Source organism: Mastigoproctus giganteus, chromosome 9 (genome assembly GCF_048544385.1).
Source record: "Mastigoproctus giganteus isolate SK-2022 chromosome 9, ASM4854438v1, whole genome shotgun sequence".
NCBI classification, from domain to species: Eukaryota; Metazoa; Arthropoda; class Arachnida; order Uropygi; family Thelyphonidae; genus Mastigoproctus; species Mastigoproctus giganteus.
This window is the reverse complement of record NC_143583.1, coordinates 170,058,476-170,077,700: the sequence shown is the minus strand read 5'-3', so window position 1 is coordinate 170,077,700 and position 19,225 is coordinate 170,058,476. Positions and strand designations below refer to the sequence as shown.

General features: G+C 37.5%; 1 protein-coding gene across 3 annotated transcripts in view; it reads left to right on the top strand.

Moving 5' to 3' along the window:
• The window catches only part of S1P (membrane-bound transcription factor site-1 protease), a 680,544-nt gene that overhangs the window by 216,063 nt on the left and 445,256 nt on the right, over nt 1-19,225 (top strand). For all 3 annotated transcript variants that reach the window (XM_090381734.1, XM_090381736.1, XM_090381735.1), the window contains exon 9: nt 9,512-9,628. In XM_090381734.1, the coding sequence (XP_090237860.1) occupies nt 9,512-9,628 (117 nt within the window). The remainder of the gene's footprint in view (nt 1-9,511; nt 9,629-19,225) is intronic.

Genomic DNA, 19,225 nt, shown 5'->3' with positions numbered 1-19,225 from the left:
GATGCAAAGAAAAACAGCAAGGAGTTATTTACTTATGTAAACTCTAGAAGGAAAGGGATGAATCAGATTGGACCACTTAACATAGATGGGTAGACTATTGATGATCATGCTCAGGTAGCTGATAAAATGAATGACTATTTTGACTATTGACAATGAATGACTAAATCACTATTAATGAATGACTTATGAATGACATCTCTGACTATTGACTATTGTGCCAGAGGTTTATTAAACGCTAACAGGGAGCTAATGATTTTTTAATAACTGAGAGCAAAGTGGAGGAGAAATTGTTGAAGTCAAAAATAAGGAAAGCACCTGGGGTGGACGGGATCTATCCAGTTATATTAAAGGAGGCTGCAAAGGAAGTAAGCAAACCGTTAGCCATAATTATGAGAGCTTCCTTGGACTCGGGGCGGTCCCTATGGACTGGAGGTGTGAAAATATATCACCAATCACAAAGAAGGTTCAAAAGGTGACACAAGTAACTACAGACCTGTTAGTTTAACTTGTGTTCTGGGGAAAATAATGGAATCACCACTGGTTAAAGAAGCATTGCAGGATCATCTATACAAGACAGCATTAATAGTTAAGACACAGCATGGGTTTGTCAAAGGGGGAGGTCTTGTCTGACCCCTTTGATTGGTTACTATGATGTGGTCACAAAGGAACTGAATGCCAAAAATAATTTTGATATCATATACTTGGATTTTAGGAAAGCTTTTGATACTGTTGCACATGGAAGACAATTGTACAAATTGGAGAGGTAAGGCATCAAGGATAAGCTGCTACAATGGATAAAGGGATGGTTGAATGGGACACAACAGAGAGTGGTAATCAATGGATGCTCTTTGTGCACAAATGTTATTAATGGAGTTCCCCAGGGTTCGGTGTTGGATCTATTGTTGTTTTGCATATTTATAAATGATATTGATGTAGGTATATCAGGTTTAATGTCCAAGTTTGCAGATGATACAAAGGTTGGCAGGGTTGTTAATGACAGTAATGACAGTATGCTACTCCAGCTGGATCTAGATAAGTTGGGAAAATGGGCTGTGAAGTGGCAATTGAAGTTTAACATTGACAAATGCAAAATATAGTCAGTCCTCGTATAACACGTGTTTACACTACACGAATTCGATCATATACGATTCATAAATAGGTGAACGATATCTTATATAACACGAACCGAATTCGCTTATGCATGATTTGCCTTTGTATTTACAAGAAATGGAAGTCGAACGCGGAATCATCCCAACTGAACGCAACACGATAGGAATGAAGAGAAGATTCTGAAAATGTATTTATGCGTTTTATATCAGTGAAGGGGAAACACAAAAACCAACACAATTCCAGCTATCAGTATAATCACAAATGCAATTAGACTATGATCTAGTTTACTACCAGTTTATAACACATTCCACTATCAGGAACGCAACTGGAAATTGTTTTTATTGTTTTATGGTAGTAACCCCCTAGAACTGTGCTTTAGTAAAATGTGAGGTGTTAATAATGTATCTCTGCCTTTATGGTGTGGTTTATTCAGTTGCTACATGCACGAAACTTTGTTTATGTACATCAAGCGTGCCTCCTCGTTTTGTTATTGTGCTTTATTCGCTAAAAATGAGTAAAATACTTAAGGTGTGAAAGGGAAGCGTCGTGGTGAAGACACTGCAGATTCAGAGAGAAAAAGAAAAGCAATATCGATAAACATAGGCGGACTGGGTCAAAATTTCTTACCTGGGAAAATTTATGGTGGCCTCAAACTAGTGTTTATGGCCAAAATCACACCGGCTACCGGGGTTTCCCCGGTAAGGCTAATGGCCAGTCCGTCTCTGTCGATAGAGAAAAAATATGAAATTGTGAAACGCTTTCAGCGAAATGAAAGACCATGTGATATTGCACGTGCTACAGATCTAAATTAGGCAACGCCGAGAATTACAAAGAATTGCGAGAATATAAAAACAACTTTGATAGCAGGAACAACTCAAAGTGTAATTAAAATCCATTAGATTAAGACACACAAAGAATTGGAAGAGATGGAACGGCTGTCATCTGTTTGAATATAAAATCAAACAAAAAACAAGTTTGCTTACGATAGAAGCAAAAGCAGTAGCAATATTTTATTACGTATAAAATACGTAAGTATTTTATTACGTTAGGTCATAATAAACAGGGTTAGGTCGGCACCTAACCCTATTTTTCCCATAGGGCCAGTTGTTTATATTGCACGATTTTGCATTGCACGAGGGTTTCTAGGAACACAACTATCGTGCTATACGAGGAGTAACTGTACTGCGTATGGGTTGCAATAACCGAAGAGAAAAGTACCAACTGGGCGGTACTACACTCAGGGAAGTGGAAAGTGAAAACGACCTGGGGGTAATTGTGCAGCCAAATATGAAGTTCGCTGAGCAGTGCAGACGAGCTGCCAGGGCAGGTCATGGAGTCTTGTCAATGATATATAGGAATTTTGCTAGCAAGGAGGTGATAATCCCGTTATACAAGGAAATGGTCAGGCCACACCTACAGTAATGTGTACAGGTCTGGAGGCCACATTTTAGGAAGGATGTAGAGTTGCCAGAATGAGTACAAAGAAGGGCAACAAGATTGGTGAGGGCAACAAAGGGGGTGCTCTTACCAAGAAAGGCTTAAGTTCTGTAAATTGCAGTGCCTGGAGAGTAGGCACCTGTGGAGTGATCTGATTGAGGTGTATAAGGCCTTGAATGGGTTGAGCAGGCTGAATGCTGATGGGATTCTTCGTCTTGCTCAGACTAAGAACCTGAGGGAGTATCACAGTTTCAAATTGAGGAAAGATAGTTGTAGAATAGATATGTGGAAATTTGTGTGGAATAGATGTGTTGATTGTTGGAACAGACTTCCATCTTTCGTTGTGGAAGCTAATAGCCTAAATAAATTTAAGGCTGAGCTGGACAGGCATTTGGAACGAATGGAGGGATGAAATGGGATGGGTTTTTTTTTTTGGCTGATGCTGCATAAGCTTGCTTTCTTGCGTCATATGCCTCTACTAATGCTAATATTTGACACAAGCAAAAATTAACTATACATAGTCAGCTAGAGATTCACAATCATTAAATAGAATTCACAATTATAAAATAAGTAATGCTATTTGGCCTTGTTAAAATTATATGTAGTTGCAAAGGTTGTCTTGTCTTTTCCTGTGTTTATTATGTGGCCAGCAAGATTTGCACTGCCTAGTTAATGCAATGATATTATTGAAAACACAACAGAACAAACTTTTCCTTGGTTCAAGAATATCCATGTACTAGTTGAAGAATTTTCAGCTGCATGGAACAGAAAGTTTTTGAAAAACTTTTCCATTTTATTGACCTAATTATATTAAATTATATTATACAAATATCTTTATAGATCTAGTCACTTTCATTAGGTTATTTTTAAATTAGGTAGAGATTTTGTGAGTACTTAATACGATGGGTTATCAAAAAGTTCGTACCCTTATCTAGAACTAATAACCCTAGAAAGGTGAAACTTCAGAGGTACTTTAATCCTTTACTATGTACTCTCCATGTATAGTAATACATTTCTCCCATCTGTGGATCAGTTGTTTAATGCCTTGATCATAGAAGTCCACACTTTTTGCCTGAAACCACGATTCCACTTCATTGATGACTTCACGAGACAAATCAAAGTGCCGTGCACGCAATGCTTTCTTCATTTCTCGAAACAAGAAGTCTGATGTTGCTAGGTCAGCAAAAAGTTCTCAACATCCGTATTACACAAATCCAATAGTTGGCGAGAACATTGCATTCGACATTGCTTCTGCAAAGGCATCAGCAATCTTGGAACCTATCGTGCGGAGACCTTAGACGTATGCAGATGGTCATGTAAAATACTGTGGGCAGACCCATAACTAGTTCCCACTGCATTTGTGATGAAATGAAATGAATTGTCACATGTTTGTCACTCAGCAACAGCTGCTCAACCCTTGCAATTATCTCACTGCTTGAGAATGTTGATGGCCTTCCTTCTCTTGGCTTGTCAAAGACACTTGTATGACCGCAGCCATTTCCACTTTTTTACAGCATCATAGGATGGAAAATTCTGCCCATACACAGCTTTCATTTCTTCATCAATTTTCTGATCTTTGTTGCCCTGAAAATGCAGGACTTGATCACTGCTCAATATTCCACTTTGCCATAGCATCCTTTCTCAGATTCTGGGCTCCACCTCTGGTGTACGATCACATACGGGAATGAAATTTATTTCACATTTTAGTTATTGAATATGTAGATAACTTATATTAAAAACGACATGTTCCTACTGATTTTTTATCTAGGTCAGGGTACGAACTTTTTGATACCCCCCTCGTATATGTAGAACCCTTGAATTGCTGATTTGTTGTGAATATCATATCTTGGAACTTTGTACTGTAGTGCGTGGTAGGGGAATTCTAGTGTGTTAAATGTGATAAATAGGTACCACAAATGTTTGAATCACATAGGTTGGCATTAATAGATAATTTTATTAGTTATTAAATTGTTATTATATTAGATATTAACATAACTTTACAAGTGTAATAGTATAAGCATAAACACAGTAATGTAATACATATAATGTAAACTCCATAAAGGAATACATATAATGTAAACTTGATAATGAAATATGTATTATTGCTGCATAGCTGGTGAAAAGTGTTATTACTGAATTTAAATATATTTCTTTAATGTAGAATTCTAAATTAAATTGAATTTGAACAGAAATCATGCCTCAGAATAGACCAGTAAAGCTAAAGGCTCAAAGTAGTGCTGTGGCTGAGACGAGAACTGAGGGGGCAGGTCGTCCTATGAATCTTGGTGTCATAAAATGTACTGATCGTTTGATGGTTGCTGATCTATCTGGAATGAGACATGATACAGCAAAGGGGTGGCGTCTTTGTGTGTGTGTGGTTGATGTAAAGATTGTGAGGATATTAGGGGTCGTCTCAGCATTTTGATGGGTGTTTATGAAAGCTTGAAGAACAGGGTGGACGCCCTTTTAGCAATAGCATATGATGCAAGAAAGCAAGCTTATAAAGCATCAGCCAAAAAAAAAAAAAAAACAAACCCTTATTTCACCCATACCCTCACTCCAAATGTTTGTCAAGTTCTGCCTTGAATTTATTTAAGCTATCAACTTCTACAACGACAGATGGAAGTTTGTTCCAGCAATCAACCACCCGCTGGCTAAAGGCAAAATGTTGGTAGGATAGACATCTATCCTACCAACCGTCTTTCCTCAATTTGAATTTATGTCCTCTCATGTGATTATTCTGAGCAAGAGGAAGAAACCCATCAGCATTGGGCATGCTCAAACCATTCAAGGCTTTATACACCTCAATCAGATTACCTCGCAGGTGCCTAGTCTCCAGACACTGTAATTTTCAAAACTTAAGCCTTTCTTTGTAACAGCAACCCTTTGTTCTGTTCACTAATTGTGTTGCTCTTCTCTGTACTCGTTCCAACAGCTCTACATCCTTCTTAAAATGAGCCCTCCAGACCTGTATACAGTACTCAAGGTGTGGCCTGACCATTGCCTCATTTGCCACTTCTCAGCCCATCTGCTCAACTTTTCTAGATCCTGTTGCAGCAGTGTATACTGTCATTAGTGTCATTAACGACCCTGCCAACCTTCATATCATCTGAAAACTTGGACATTAAGCTTGATATACCATCATCAATATCATTTATAAATACAGAAAACAATAATGGACCCAACACTGAACCCTGAGGGACTCCACTAATAACATTAGTCCACGAAGAGCAGTGTCCATTGATTACCACTTGAAGGAATTAAGTTGGTCCCATCAATTTCTCAGTTGGCTTCCCCAACCAGAGCTCGCATTTGCACACAGTGGCAACCACAAGACAAAATGTGCTGATTGCATAGGAGATAGCTATTGTTGGGGGAAATTGCAAATATATTGTGCAAAAAGATTGGTGGAATAAGACCAGGGTATGTCTGCTTGGGCAAAAATTGATGATGCTGCAGCGCAAATATCTTTAAAGGGTACAAAAGGTGATGTTGTTGTACATGTTTGCACTAATGGCATTAAAAGTAGGAGGTCTGAGGACTTGCTTAACAAGTACAGGGTAATGTTTAGAAAAATTTTCTAAACATTTCTCTGTACTGCAGACATTGTGGGGATAAGAGAGACATGGTGTCACTCATATATAATGATGCAGAATTTGAATATAGTGAGTACAATGTATAGAGATAGGAGGGGTGGGGTTATAATTCTTATTTAAGAAGCACATAAAATCTTATTTGGTGCATCCAGTTAACAAAGCAATGGTGGTGTTATTTAAGCACTGGGAAAGAAAAAATGAGAGTAGGATTGTGTTATAGACAGAATGACTGTGATGTGAACATTTAACAACTGTAAAAAAAACTAGATTGGGCAATTAAATCAGAATGTCTTATAATGGGTTATTTTAACTTTCCAGATATTGACTGGAACTTGTGGGTTGTTCACTTATACATTAGCAAGGCTTTTGTTGTTATTGAATGATTTTCTAAAAAAATAATTTTGATATCATATACTTGGATTTCCTGGATTTCAGGAAAGCTTTTGATACTGTTAAAAATAAAAGACTGCTGAAAATTGGAGCAATGTGTCATTAAGGGAAAGTTACTGCTATAGATAAAGGGATGGTTGAGTGGAAGAAGATGGAGTGGTTATCATGGGCATTGTTCTTCTTGGACTAATGTTATTATTGCACCCAGTATTGAGCCTCAAGAGCTGAATGTTGGGTGCATTGTTGTATTTCTATAAAAAAACTTTGATGTCATTTACTTGGATGATATTGATGATGGTATATCTGGCTTTAATAACTAAATTTGCAGATGCTGCAAAGGTTGGCATGGTGGTTAATGACAGTAATGAAGGTATGCTACTGTAACAAGATGAGGCACCTCTGTAGCCAGGTGGGCATGAGCAGCAGTGCGTAGCACACGCTTCTTGATTAGACCGCTGTTCAAGCTAGTGACCACCAAATACGGAGGATGCGGAAAGGTCAGGGAATGACCACCGCATATCCCCGGAACAATATGGCCTTAGTTGTTAATGCTCCTAAAAACCAAAATAACAAACAACAACAAGATCTAGAAAAATTAGGCAGATGTGCTGAAAAATGGCAGGTGAGGTTTAACATCGACAAGGTAGTACTTCAAGTGGGTAGCAATAATACCAGCTTAACATATCAACTTTGTGGTACTACACTCAGAGTAGTGGAAAATGAAAAGTTAATTGTGCAGTGTGATATGAAATTCTCTGAGCAGTACAGATAGGCTGCCAGGATGTTGGGGTTTTGTCAGTGATATACAGAAATTTTGCTGCCTGGGATAAGGAGGTGATTATCCCATTGTTTAAAGCAGTGGTCAGGCCACATCCTGAGTACTGTGTACAGGTTTGGAGGCCTCATTTTAAGAAGGATATAGAGCTGCTGGAATGGGTACAGAGGAGGGTAACAAGATTTGGTGAATTGCAGGTAAAGAGTGCTCTTAGCAAGAAAGACTGCAATTCTGTAAATTGCAGTATCTGGAGACTAGGCACCTGAAACGTGATCTGAATGAGGTGTTTAAGGCTTTGAATGGCTTGAGTAGACGCAATACTGATGGGATCCTTTCTCTTGTTTAGCCTATGTGGGGGGGGGTATAAATTCATATTGAGGAAGAATGATTGCAGAATAGATGTATGGAAGTTTGCCTTCATCCAATGGGTGGTTGATTGCTAGAACATGCTTCCATCTGTTGTTGTGTAAGTGAATACGTTGAATAAATTCAAGGAAGAAGTAGACAAACAATTGGAGAGGATGGAAAGTTAAATTGGGAAGTTTTTTTATTTTTTTTATTAATTTTTTGGATGAAACTGTATTAAGCTTCCTGTCTTGTGTTATTTGACACTGTTAAACTGATAGTTCCCTGATATTATATTATTATCAAATAGTTAATCTAGCGTCTATTAAAAAGAGAGAGAGAGAGAGAGAGAGAGAGAGAGAGAGAGAGAGAGAGAGAGAGAGAGAGAAAAAACCGCTCTGACAAACCTGTTTGAAGACTCATTGCATCCTCATTGGATATTAGATGGTCTGTTGTAAATAAACAATGAGCAATTTGTTTGAAAGTAATATGTCCCAGAGCAACTTGTGAAGGCAAAGTTTGCTCTGCCTTTTATGACAGGACTTTTGCCTTAATTAGGCACTGTAACTCTTGCTGGTTGCAAAAATTAAAGCACATGACAATCTTCCCATCAATCCATATAACTTTGGTGCAGCCTAAGCCATAGACTTCTTTGCACCATGTGGCCATTGCTAAACTAAAACTAACTGGATGAAAGTTCGTGCCTTAATGAGAAGAAGAAAAAGAAGAAAATTTGACATTGCAACAATTTCATGGATGCTAAATTGTCAGACTTTTCTACTTATAACATTGTTGACTTTTGCACTCAAGATAGCAGATTATCAGATTTTCTGTAAAATTATATGTAAGGTTATTGGTCTTGTAATAATTAATAATTGCCTAATTTTTTATTACAAATTGTGCAATATTTCATTTTTATTTTCATATTATAATCTTCTGGGCAGATTGAGAGTAAACATGTTAGAATTATATGGAATAATTTTAAGGTAGTAATCACAGAAATTCTTTTTTGAGCATATGTTCACTAGCTTAATTATGCATTGAGTATTGTTTGTTTGTTATTTGGTTTTTATGAGCATTAGCAACTAAGGCCATATTGCTCTGGGTATATGCGGTGGTCATTCCCTGACCTTTCCACATCCTCCGTATTTGGTGGTCACGGGCTCGAACCCCGGTCTAATCAAGAAGCGTGTGCTACGCATTGTGACTCCTGCCCACCTGGCTATGGAGGCGCCAAGTATGAGTATTGTATAATGCAATAATGATTATACTATTAATACAGTACACCAAATAACAAACCACTAATACAGTAGAAAGAATGATAAATCACTCGCATTGAAGACAAGTTTTAATTCAAATATGTCCTGATGTATAACATACATTAGGATATATTTGAGCCAGAACATCAGTAAGGATTTTTATTATATCACTATAGTAGCAAGTAAAGATGCCTTTAAAATTGCATTTTATTTTGAAACAGCATACATGTGTTGATAACTTGGCAAACATATATATATATATATATATATATATATATATATATATGAGTTGCAGTCATCCCCAGAATTCATAGTCATGAATAGGGTGTATTTTAATGTAAATAACTACTTTTCATATAATAAATAAAAATAAATATGTATAGGGTGTTTCAGCATTACTTTAAAATATACTAAGTTTTATTAGGGCATTTTACAATTTTTTTAAGGGGTATAAGAGTCTTCAAAATTGCATTAAGGGATATGTAAACAAAAGCAGTTGACTACCACTGGTCTAGACAGAAATGTAAGCAGAGAAAGATTTACAAATAATGTATTTTTATATGTTGAAAGCTATTCTAGATATATTTTAATGATTCCAGGTTTCATATACATCATGGTTCCTAGATGCTTTCAATTATGCTATTTTAAAAAAGATTCATGTTTTAAATCTCAGCATTGGTGGCCCTGACTTCATGGATCATCCCTTTGTTGACAAAGTAAGTATTTTTCTGGATTTCTCCTTCCTGATGTTTTGCATTTTCTTAGGAAAATCAAGCAGAAAAAATCAAGTAAAATGTGTGAAATGTCTTCTTTATGCAGTTGAGATAGGTCATGTGCAGAAAGGCCCACTTAAGGTAGAAACACATTATTATCACATCACGGAACTTTTGTCATGTTACTGCTTAGTGTAAACTCTGAAGTCAGTCGTAGAAGAAGCATCACTAGTGTAGAGTGACCAGATTAAAAATTTGATCTCGTTGCACTCATCTTATGTTTGGGGTATTCATTCCTCGTTTTGGGGTACTTGCATTATATCTTAAAAAAACAAAAAAACAAATGAACAATTTTAATAACAAATATTTTATTTTTATATTTTGTTGATTTTTACAAGTTTGTAGAATGCAAAATTAGTCATTTTAATAAAATTAACCAAATTATAGCCTGTGCTTTAATTCTTTTAATTCAGAAAATTTTATTTCAAGAGTTATAAACACTAAGGGAAACTTTTATAAATATTAACATCAAATGTTTTACATAATTGTTTACAATACATATTCAATAAATCTGATTTATTTTATCAAGAAGAAAATATTTACCTAGCAATACTTTTCATTTGAGCGAATTTTCTTTAATAGTTTTTCATTTTTTAGTGCATATGCATAAAATTCTTTGCATAACATATTGTGATTGATTTTCACCAACAGTTCTCCTTCAGCATTCTTTAGGTCTTATTTATTTCTATCTTTTTTCGGTGTGTTAAACATTAAGCCAAATACTTGCTCCCTCACTGCATTTGAGTGAGGCAAAGCAAAAACATAATTGATGATTTTTTCTGTATTATGTACTTCGTATACATTTAAAAAATTTTATCCAAATATCTATGGTATTTTTGAGGAATTTTGTCTCAGTATTTTTATGGAATTATTTCAACAGAACATATTCTTCCTACAGCAAATAAATATCGATATTGATATTGGGAATTTTAAATAAAAAAGAGTTTGTTGCCTGAGCCTTAAAGCATTACAATGAAATAAAAAAGAAGCCAAGTTTTTTTTTTTTTTTTTAATGTAAACCTCAAAACACGAGAGGTATTAGAACCTATAGTACTTAGTACCGTGCTTGGGTTGGAGGTTGAGAAGACGAAAGAAGATATTTGTTGACATTGGACTTGAACTTCTGTAGACTGTAATTTTCAGGAAATACGTATGAAGGAAGGTTGTTCCAGAAAACGGCAGTTGATTGAATAAACGAGGAAGAAGAAACGTTGGTTCTGTGAGTTTGAAGTTGGACAGTAAACGGATGTTGGCTGGTGGCGGCATGTGTTCGGACTGTTCTGAAAGAGAGAGAGCGGGAATTATAGAAATCAATTCGGAAGAACAGTGCCTATGGAAGTATCTGTAGAAGAGGAATGCAGCAGAAACAGTACGTCTATGAGACAGCGAGTGGAGAGACTCTGTTAGAGATGCCCTCTTCTGAATGGAATCAAGAAGCCTGAGAGAGGTTTTGGGGGCACTACCCCAGATGTGGGAACAATATTCCATGGCAGGGCGGATTTGCGATTTATACAGAGTGAGCAGCTGTTTGGAAGAAAAGTAACGCCGAGAGTGAAAGAGAAAACCAAGTTTTTTAGATGCAGAGGAAACAATATTTGTAATGTGCTTGTGCCAAGAGAGAGATTAGAAGTCAGGGTAATCCCCAAAAGAGATATATCATTTTGCCTAGAAATTGGAGTGTCACTAAAGATAAGTATAGGAGCAGAAGAATCCTTTTTGCGAGATATAAGACAAGATGGATGGGAGGGATTTGTCACCCTTTTTAGGAACTGGCTGGATATGAGCAAATTTACAAGCAGCAGGAAAAACACCTTTGGAATAGGAAAATGAAAAAAAGCAGCAAAGAATAGGAGTAAGTTCAGGAGCATAGGTTTTGAGAACAAGTGGAGAAATACCATCGGGACCTGGAGCTTTCTTAGCATCAAGATTCGTCAAAATCCTTCTGACATTCTTTTGACGGAAGACCACAGGAGGCATTAAATGGAGTAAGTTGGGAATGGTGGGAGGTGTTTTACCAAGATCATTAATACATGAGTTGGAAGAAAAATGGGATGCTAGCAGGTCAGCTTTATCCTTGGCTGAAGTGACAACAGAACCATCTGGTTTGGACAGAGGTGGGAGCAGAGGTGGGCAAAAGTTGCAGCCAATAGCTTTGGCAAGAGACCAGAATGCTCGGCTACCATTAGGGCAAGAAGCAAGTTTTCTACTCTTAGCCTGTTCAAACTCTAGTTTGGACTGATTAATAATTGCTTTACAATTGTTGCAAGCTTTGGTGTAGGCAGAAAATGAAACTGAAGAATTAGAAACAAGCCAATTACGATATGCAACATTCTTCTCTTGAACAGCCTTAGCACATTTATTGGAAAACCAAGGTTTAGATATAGGACAAGATTTTAAAGTGGAGTGTGGGATAAAGGATTCCATTCCTGCAAGAATAATTTCACAGACACGATCTGAGCAAATGTTGACATCAGAACTTTTGAAACAGAAAGTCAATTTGCAAAGAGAGGAAGTCAAAGAGCTCCAAGTGATTAGTGGAGTTGGGAGAACGGTAGAGACAACAGATGAATTTGACACAATGAGGTAAAGAGATTTTAAGCCAGAGAAGATCAAAGAGAGGAGATTACAAATTGCCAAGTCACTGACAGGGAATAACAGAATGGACATATGCACAAGTACCACCTTTGAGGCAAAAGGAATCATACAGCGAATAATTTGGGTATCTGAGATGAGCAGTAGTTGAATCAACTGATAACTGAGATTCTGTCAGAAAAAGTACATGGGGTTTGGCAGACTGCAAGTGGAAATGTACATTGTTAAGATTAGAATTGAGACCACGTATATTTGTGAAATGAATTAGTAAGTGCTTGGGAGGTTTAGATCTTTTCACAGATAAGCTTGCTCTATAAGTTTGAAAATTCATGGTGTATTCAATAGTAAGAAAAAGTGGGTGGGACATGTTGTATGAAGTAATGAAATTTTTGGATATGGTGTACACATGGTAAGAATATACCCAGATCCTTGACATAACGTGGCCTCGACAATGCTCCCCGCATACACACTACTCGGACTCCCTCCGGTCACTATTTGGCAGAGTAGAGGTAGCAAGATGATACACTAGCTGATCTGGAAGCCTCCTAGAGAGTTACCAATAGGTTCGGTCCAGTGTACTAACTAGCGGCCGGCCTGCGAATACCGTTTTAGAGTTGTACCATCGAAATGTAAAGAATATTGGATCTCGCTACGATGTTCATCATAACCTAAAAAGTCATCAATCATTCTTCTTGATGGAAGAGATAGGTAAGGGTTGACTGGAACTTAGCTCTAGAGACTAAACATAGGTTCCATCACTTCAAGCCTCCAATAAGCAAAGTGGTGGTATTGCATCAGTTGATGAGAGTCATCTACCGCCTAGTACTGCCTGGTAACCTAGAGGGGTGGCATTCCTCCATGTGGTGTGGGTGCCACACCTCGACCCCTGCTTATGTTGGTTCACAACTGGGTGGTCACCCACCTTGTACTTGTGAATGGAGGTTATACCCAGGATTACTAACTAACAGTCCCACCATCGTGAAGGTGCAAGCAGAGGATTTTGCTGTCACAGCCCGTCCAGACTTCGCCGACATTGGGTCCACTTGACTTGAGTGTCACCCGAATATCAGTTCCATCAGCATTTAGACTCCCAGGTAGCAAGTACAGCTCATTTGGCATATCTGAGAGAATGTCTGTGACAACCTCAAGGACCAAAGTAGATGGTCTAAAGTAGAATGTAAAAGGTTACAAAGTAAGCATAATATAAATATTCAATAATCCTCTTTGGAAGTATGATAGAATGTTGTTTTTTTGAGTCTTTAAGGGTGCATTTCAACAACAACTATTGTCAGTTAATTCTTTCTTCCTGAATAATCATCTAAACAGGGTGTTTTATGATTTCTGCCTTTTTTCATATACCCCATTTCAAATTTTAAAGAAGGAGTATCTTGGAAATTTATTATAATTCCAAAAAAAGGATATTATACACCGAAATGGGATTACGTCTGGCAACCCTACTGTAACGTTGAATATGTGTTATCCTCTGAGGAATGCTGAAGTGAAATGAATTGCCACAGTTCATCCTCTTCTTCAGATTTCAAAGAAGATTTTGAAAATGCATGTGCTTTTCTTATAGCTGAGAAAACAAAAGAGTATGCAATGGATACATGGAAGAGAACAGAAAAAGGCAAATTCCATCATTTACTACAAGACTTAGATGTAGATGAAAATCGTTTTAAGATATACTTACTGATGAATAAAGAAGAATTTAATTTCCTGTATATTCTAATTAAGAATGACATTCAAGGACAAAATACACAATTAAGAAATTCAATCAGTGCTTAGGAAAAATTAGTTGTATGTATAAAAGGAAAGTTGAAATACTACAAGTTTAATTTGAATAAGGATTTATTCTGTCAAAATACGAAACAAAAATTTTTAATGAAATTTAATAAAAACAAAAAACTACTTCTCAATCCTAAAAATTGAACTTGTAAGAAATTGTTATGAGTTGTACAAATTGAAATGATCAACTTGTTTGTCCTCTAAATTTGTTAATTGTAATACTGTTGGTCTATTTTCCTCCTTTGGCCATTTTTGAGCATCCCTGTGACTGGACATTTGTGGTGAGTATGCCGAGTAGCTGTTCGAAGTGGAAGGTGCTTCGGAAAAGGCATAGGAGCAACGTTTTTGATGTTGTTGTTATTTATTTTTGGATATTCTTACTTATGCTCTCAAAACAGCATTATTTACTTATAATTTGATTTTCTATTAGTATCACCTCCATTTTTCTCTTGTCATGTGTTCACGCCTAACGAAATTTCTGTTCGAACAGAAAAATCAGAGCTCCTGACAACGTGATTTGGACTTGAAGCCCAATGAATACAGTGATCTTGTGAATACAGCCAATGACAGCAGTGCGTCTCCGAGCAATAAACTAAATGGAAAATATAGCTCCCCCACATTTGACATTAGACCTTTATGCAAGTGAAGTCTTGTGAAGTGATAGTAGTGTATTTTTGCCATTATACTTTATGCATATAGAGTAAGTGAGCATCTTGCACAAAATTAGAAAATAGTTGGATCATGAATCATTTTAATATTTATTAGCATGATTTGTTTCATAATATTTGTTTGTTTCAAGACGAGGCCGTGACGAGGCTAGTGGGAGTCAGACGTGTTCAACGCCGCTAAGTGGATTTTCTTATTTATTGATTTGAAATTATTGTTTTTCTAAAACGTTTGATTTAAATTTAGTAGTATAGCATTATTTTGTGATTTTCTGATTAATCTGGTGTATTTATTGTTTACTCGGCCTTGTAATTGCATAAAAGTATCGGTAAGAGTATCAAATCCACGTGTTACAAGTTGCAGCTCTGCTGAACGAGAAGTTTTTTAGCCACATTTAGCCGCTTTATTGACCAATTGTTACATCAAATTATTTTCTATAAGTAGATTATAGAACTAGTCAGGATCCTTAGTTTATTCTGAATTGAGACAGCGAGATTTGGAAGTTAATTAATACTTAAGTGTCCGTAGATTTACCGTTCGTAACTTGCCGCCATTGTTATATGGCACAACATTATATCTCGAACTAGATAGTGTAAGCTTAGTATAGTACAGTATATAATATAATATTGTCAATTAATCATTAAAATCTATTAATTTTGTTAAACTTCGTTGTCAATTAAATTGTACTTTTAACTAAATACATATAACGACTTAGATTACAAATGTAACATAATTGATTAATACATAACTTATATACGGAAGTTATATAAATGGAACTCGTAGATAATACTCGATACTGAAAAATGTATATAGTGTTATAACTGTGTTGGGATACAAGTTTAGGGTTATAATTTTGTACTGAAATTGAAATTTTATTGAAATTAAATCGAAATCATGACTCAGACCAGAGCAGCAGAGCAAAAGGCTCAAGCTAATGGGAGTGCTGTGGCTCAGGTGAGCACTGAGGGGGGGGCAGTTGCCCTCTGAATCACAGCCTTTTAAAATGCACTGCTTGCATGATATTTGTGGAGCAGTCGGATACGGGACATGATATTGCTGTGGGCGATGTCATTGTGTATGAGCAATGCAAGGAATGTAATGAAATCAGGTGACAACTCAGCTTTGTTATGGGCCTATATGACAGCTTGAAGGACAGGGTGGATGCCCTCGAAGGATCTAAATTGAGGGTCCCATCAAGCTCTCAGCTGCCAACATCAACGCCAGAGCTTGCACTTGGTCATCATGCAACACAGCGGCAATCCCCAAGGCAGAAATGCGCTTGTCCCACAGGAACTAGTGGTTGTTGGTGACTCTATTGTCAGGGAAACGGGGAACACGCTTTGTAAAAAGGATTGGTGGAACAGGAACAGGGTGTCTGCCAGGGGCAAAGGATGATGACGTTGTACAGTGGATATCATCTTTTAAGGGCACAAAAGTTGATATAGTTGTACACGTTGGCACTAATGATATTAAGAGTAAGAGACCGGCAGAATTACTTAAAAAGTACAGGTCGCTGTTAACAAAAAGCTGTGAATTAGGGTTGAATTTGAAAGTTTCTGCAATTCTGCCCAGACACGATAGGAGGGAGTATATGATTAGAACCTTGTCGATCAATTCGGCACTGGAAAGATTGTGCAAGGCTCAAGCGGTAGAATTTTTTTCAGCCTGGTCTGTACTTGTTAACAGGAGAGACTGCTTCTGCAGGGATGGGATACACTTAAATAGAAAGGGTGGAAGAATATTTGTTGATGCTATCAAGGCAGTGTTAGGTGGGTCGGAAAACTGCTAGCTTGGGGGAAATACAAGGATTATAGATTAACAATAGCCACTGGCAGAGGTGAAAGTGATTCTTGCACTGCTTCTATTGTAATGAGCAGAAGCCTGGAAAACAAGATACAAGATATTTCAGAGACTGCTGGGAGTCATTGCGGTACAAGTAAACACATGGGTTGTGTTAGGGTAGCTAAGAATAGGAACAGGTGCATGTATACTTGCATGTACACCAATGCTAGGAGTTTGGTAAATAAATTTGATGAATTTGAGGTATTGCTCAAAACATCAAAGGCAGATATTGTTGGGATATCAGAGACGTGGTGTCAAACAGATGTAAGGAATGCAGAACTGGAATTTGGGGAGTACAGGAGGGGTTATGCTATTAGCTAAGAAACACAGAAAATCCAAGGAAGTGAAGCCAGTCGACATCGCTGGATAGTGCAGTGTGGAGTTTATTTTTGTGTGACATAAGCATTGGGAGATCAAAATTGAGAGTAGGAGTGTGCTGTAGGCCTAATGACTCTGATGAGTATAATAAGACACTGTACAGGGAAATAGAGTGGGCCAGTAAATCAGAGAGTCTTATAATGGGGGATTTTAATTTCCCAGATATTGACTGGAACTTGTGGGTTGGTCACTCACACATTAGCAAGGCTTTTGTGGATTTATTGGATAATTGTTTTTTACATCAGCATGTTCCGGAGGCAACTAGAGGGATTGATTTGATTATCAGTAGTCATTCTTCATGCATTAAGAATCTGCAGATAAAGGAACCACTAGGTGGTAGTGATCACAGTGTGCTGAAGTCGGATTTACTCAAAGAGGTAACTACCATCAGGGGCAAAGGGAAGGGTTTTTGCTTTCGTAAAGGCGAATACGATGGTCTGAGACAGTATTTAAATTCTATACAGTGGGACCAACTGATGATGTTACCAACAGCAAATTCAAAATGGGAAGCATTCAAGGAACTAATCTTGGAGGCTACCAGGCTTTACATACCAACTAAGAAATATTGTTCAAGGTTCAGGCCTAAATGGATGTCAGATGAGACACATGTCAGAGAAGAAAAATGCATGAGATACATATAAATTAATGGGTGACATGGAAGACTATGATAGATATAAGCTGGTCTGTAACCAAGTCACAAAGGAGATTAGGCAGGCAAAGGCAGATTATGAGAAATCCTTGGCAAAAGGATGCAAAGAAAAACAGAAAAGAGTTCTTTACCTATGTAAACTCTAGAAGGAAAGGGATGAATGGGATTGGTCCACTGGATATTGATGGTTCAACAGTTGAGGATCCTGCTCAGGTGGCTAAAAAACTAAACGAGTATTTTGCATCGACATTCACACATGAGGAGTTATTCAGCGAGGGGAATGCCAGATGTGTATTAAACTCTGCCAGTAAGCTAGATAATCTTGTAATAACTGAGAGTAAAGTGGAGGAGAAATTGTTCAAGATAAACACAAGAAAGGTACCTGGGGTGGATGGGATCTATCCAGTTATATTAAAGGAAGCAGCAAAGGAAGTAAGCAAACCCTTAGCCATAATTATGAGAGCTTCTTTGGATCTGGGGAAGGACTGGAGATGTGCAAATGTGACCCCAATTCACAAAGGAGGATCAAAGGCTGACACAAGTAATTATAGACCTGTGAGTTTAACTTCTGTTCCAGGAAAATTATCGGAGGCACTGGTTAAAGGAGGCACTGGTTAAAGAAGCACAGTTAAAGATCATCTAGATAAGACTTCAGTTACAGCTCGGACACAGCATGGTTTTGTTAAGGGAAAGTCTTGCCTGACCAATTTGATTGGATACTATGATGTAGTCACAAAATAACTGGATGCAGGGAAAACTTTGATATTATATATTTGGATCTTAGAAAGGCTTTTGATACTGTTGCACATGGAAGACTGCTGCACAAATTGGTGCAGTGTGGCATTGGAGGCAAATTGCTGCTATCGATAAAGGGATGGTTGAGGGAGAGAAGACAGAGAGTGGTAATCAATGGACACTGCTCTTCGTGGACTAATGTTATTAGTGGAGTCCCTCAGGGTTCAGTGTTGGGTCCCTTGTTGTTTTCAGTATTTATAAATGATGTTGATGATGGTATATCAGGCTTAATGTCCAAGTTTGCAGACGATAAGGAGGTTGCAGTGTTGTTAATGACATTAATGACTGTACACTGCTGCAACAGGATCTGGAAAGGTTGAGCAGATGGGCTGAGAGGTGGCAAATGAAGTTTAACATTGACAAATGTAAAGTACTACATATGGGAAAAAGTAATCCCAGAGCATCGTATCAACTCTGTGGTACTATACTGACAGTGGTAGAGAATGAAAAGGACCTGGGGATAATTGTGGAGGCAGATATGAAGTTCTGTGCGTAGTGCAGACGGACTGCAAGAGTAGCTCATGGTGTCTTGTCAATGATATACAGGAATTTTTCTAGCAGGGATAAGGAGGTGATTATTCACATGTATAAGGCAATGGTCAGGCCACATCTTGAGTACTGTATACAGGTCTGGAGGCCTCATTTCAAGAAGGATCTAGAGGTGCTGGAACGAGTACAGAGAATGGAACAAAGGGTTGCTATTATGAAGAAAGGCTTAAGTTTTGCAAATTACAGTGTCTGGAGACTAGGCACCGGTGAGGTGATCTGATAGAGGTGTATAAAGCCTTGAATGGTTTGAGCATGCTCAAAGCCAATGGGATTCTTCCTCTTGC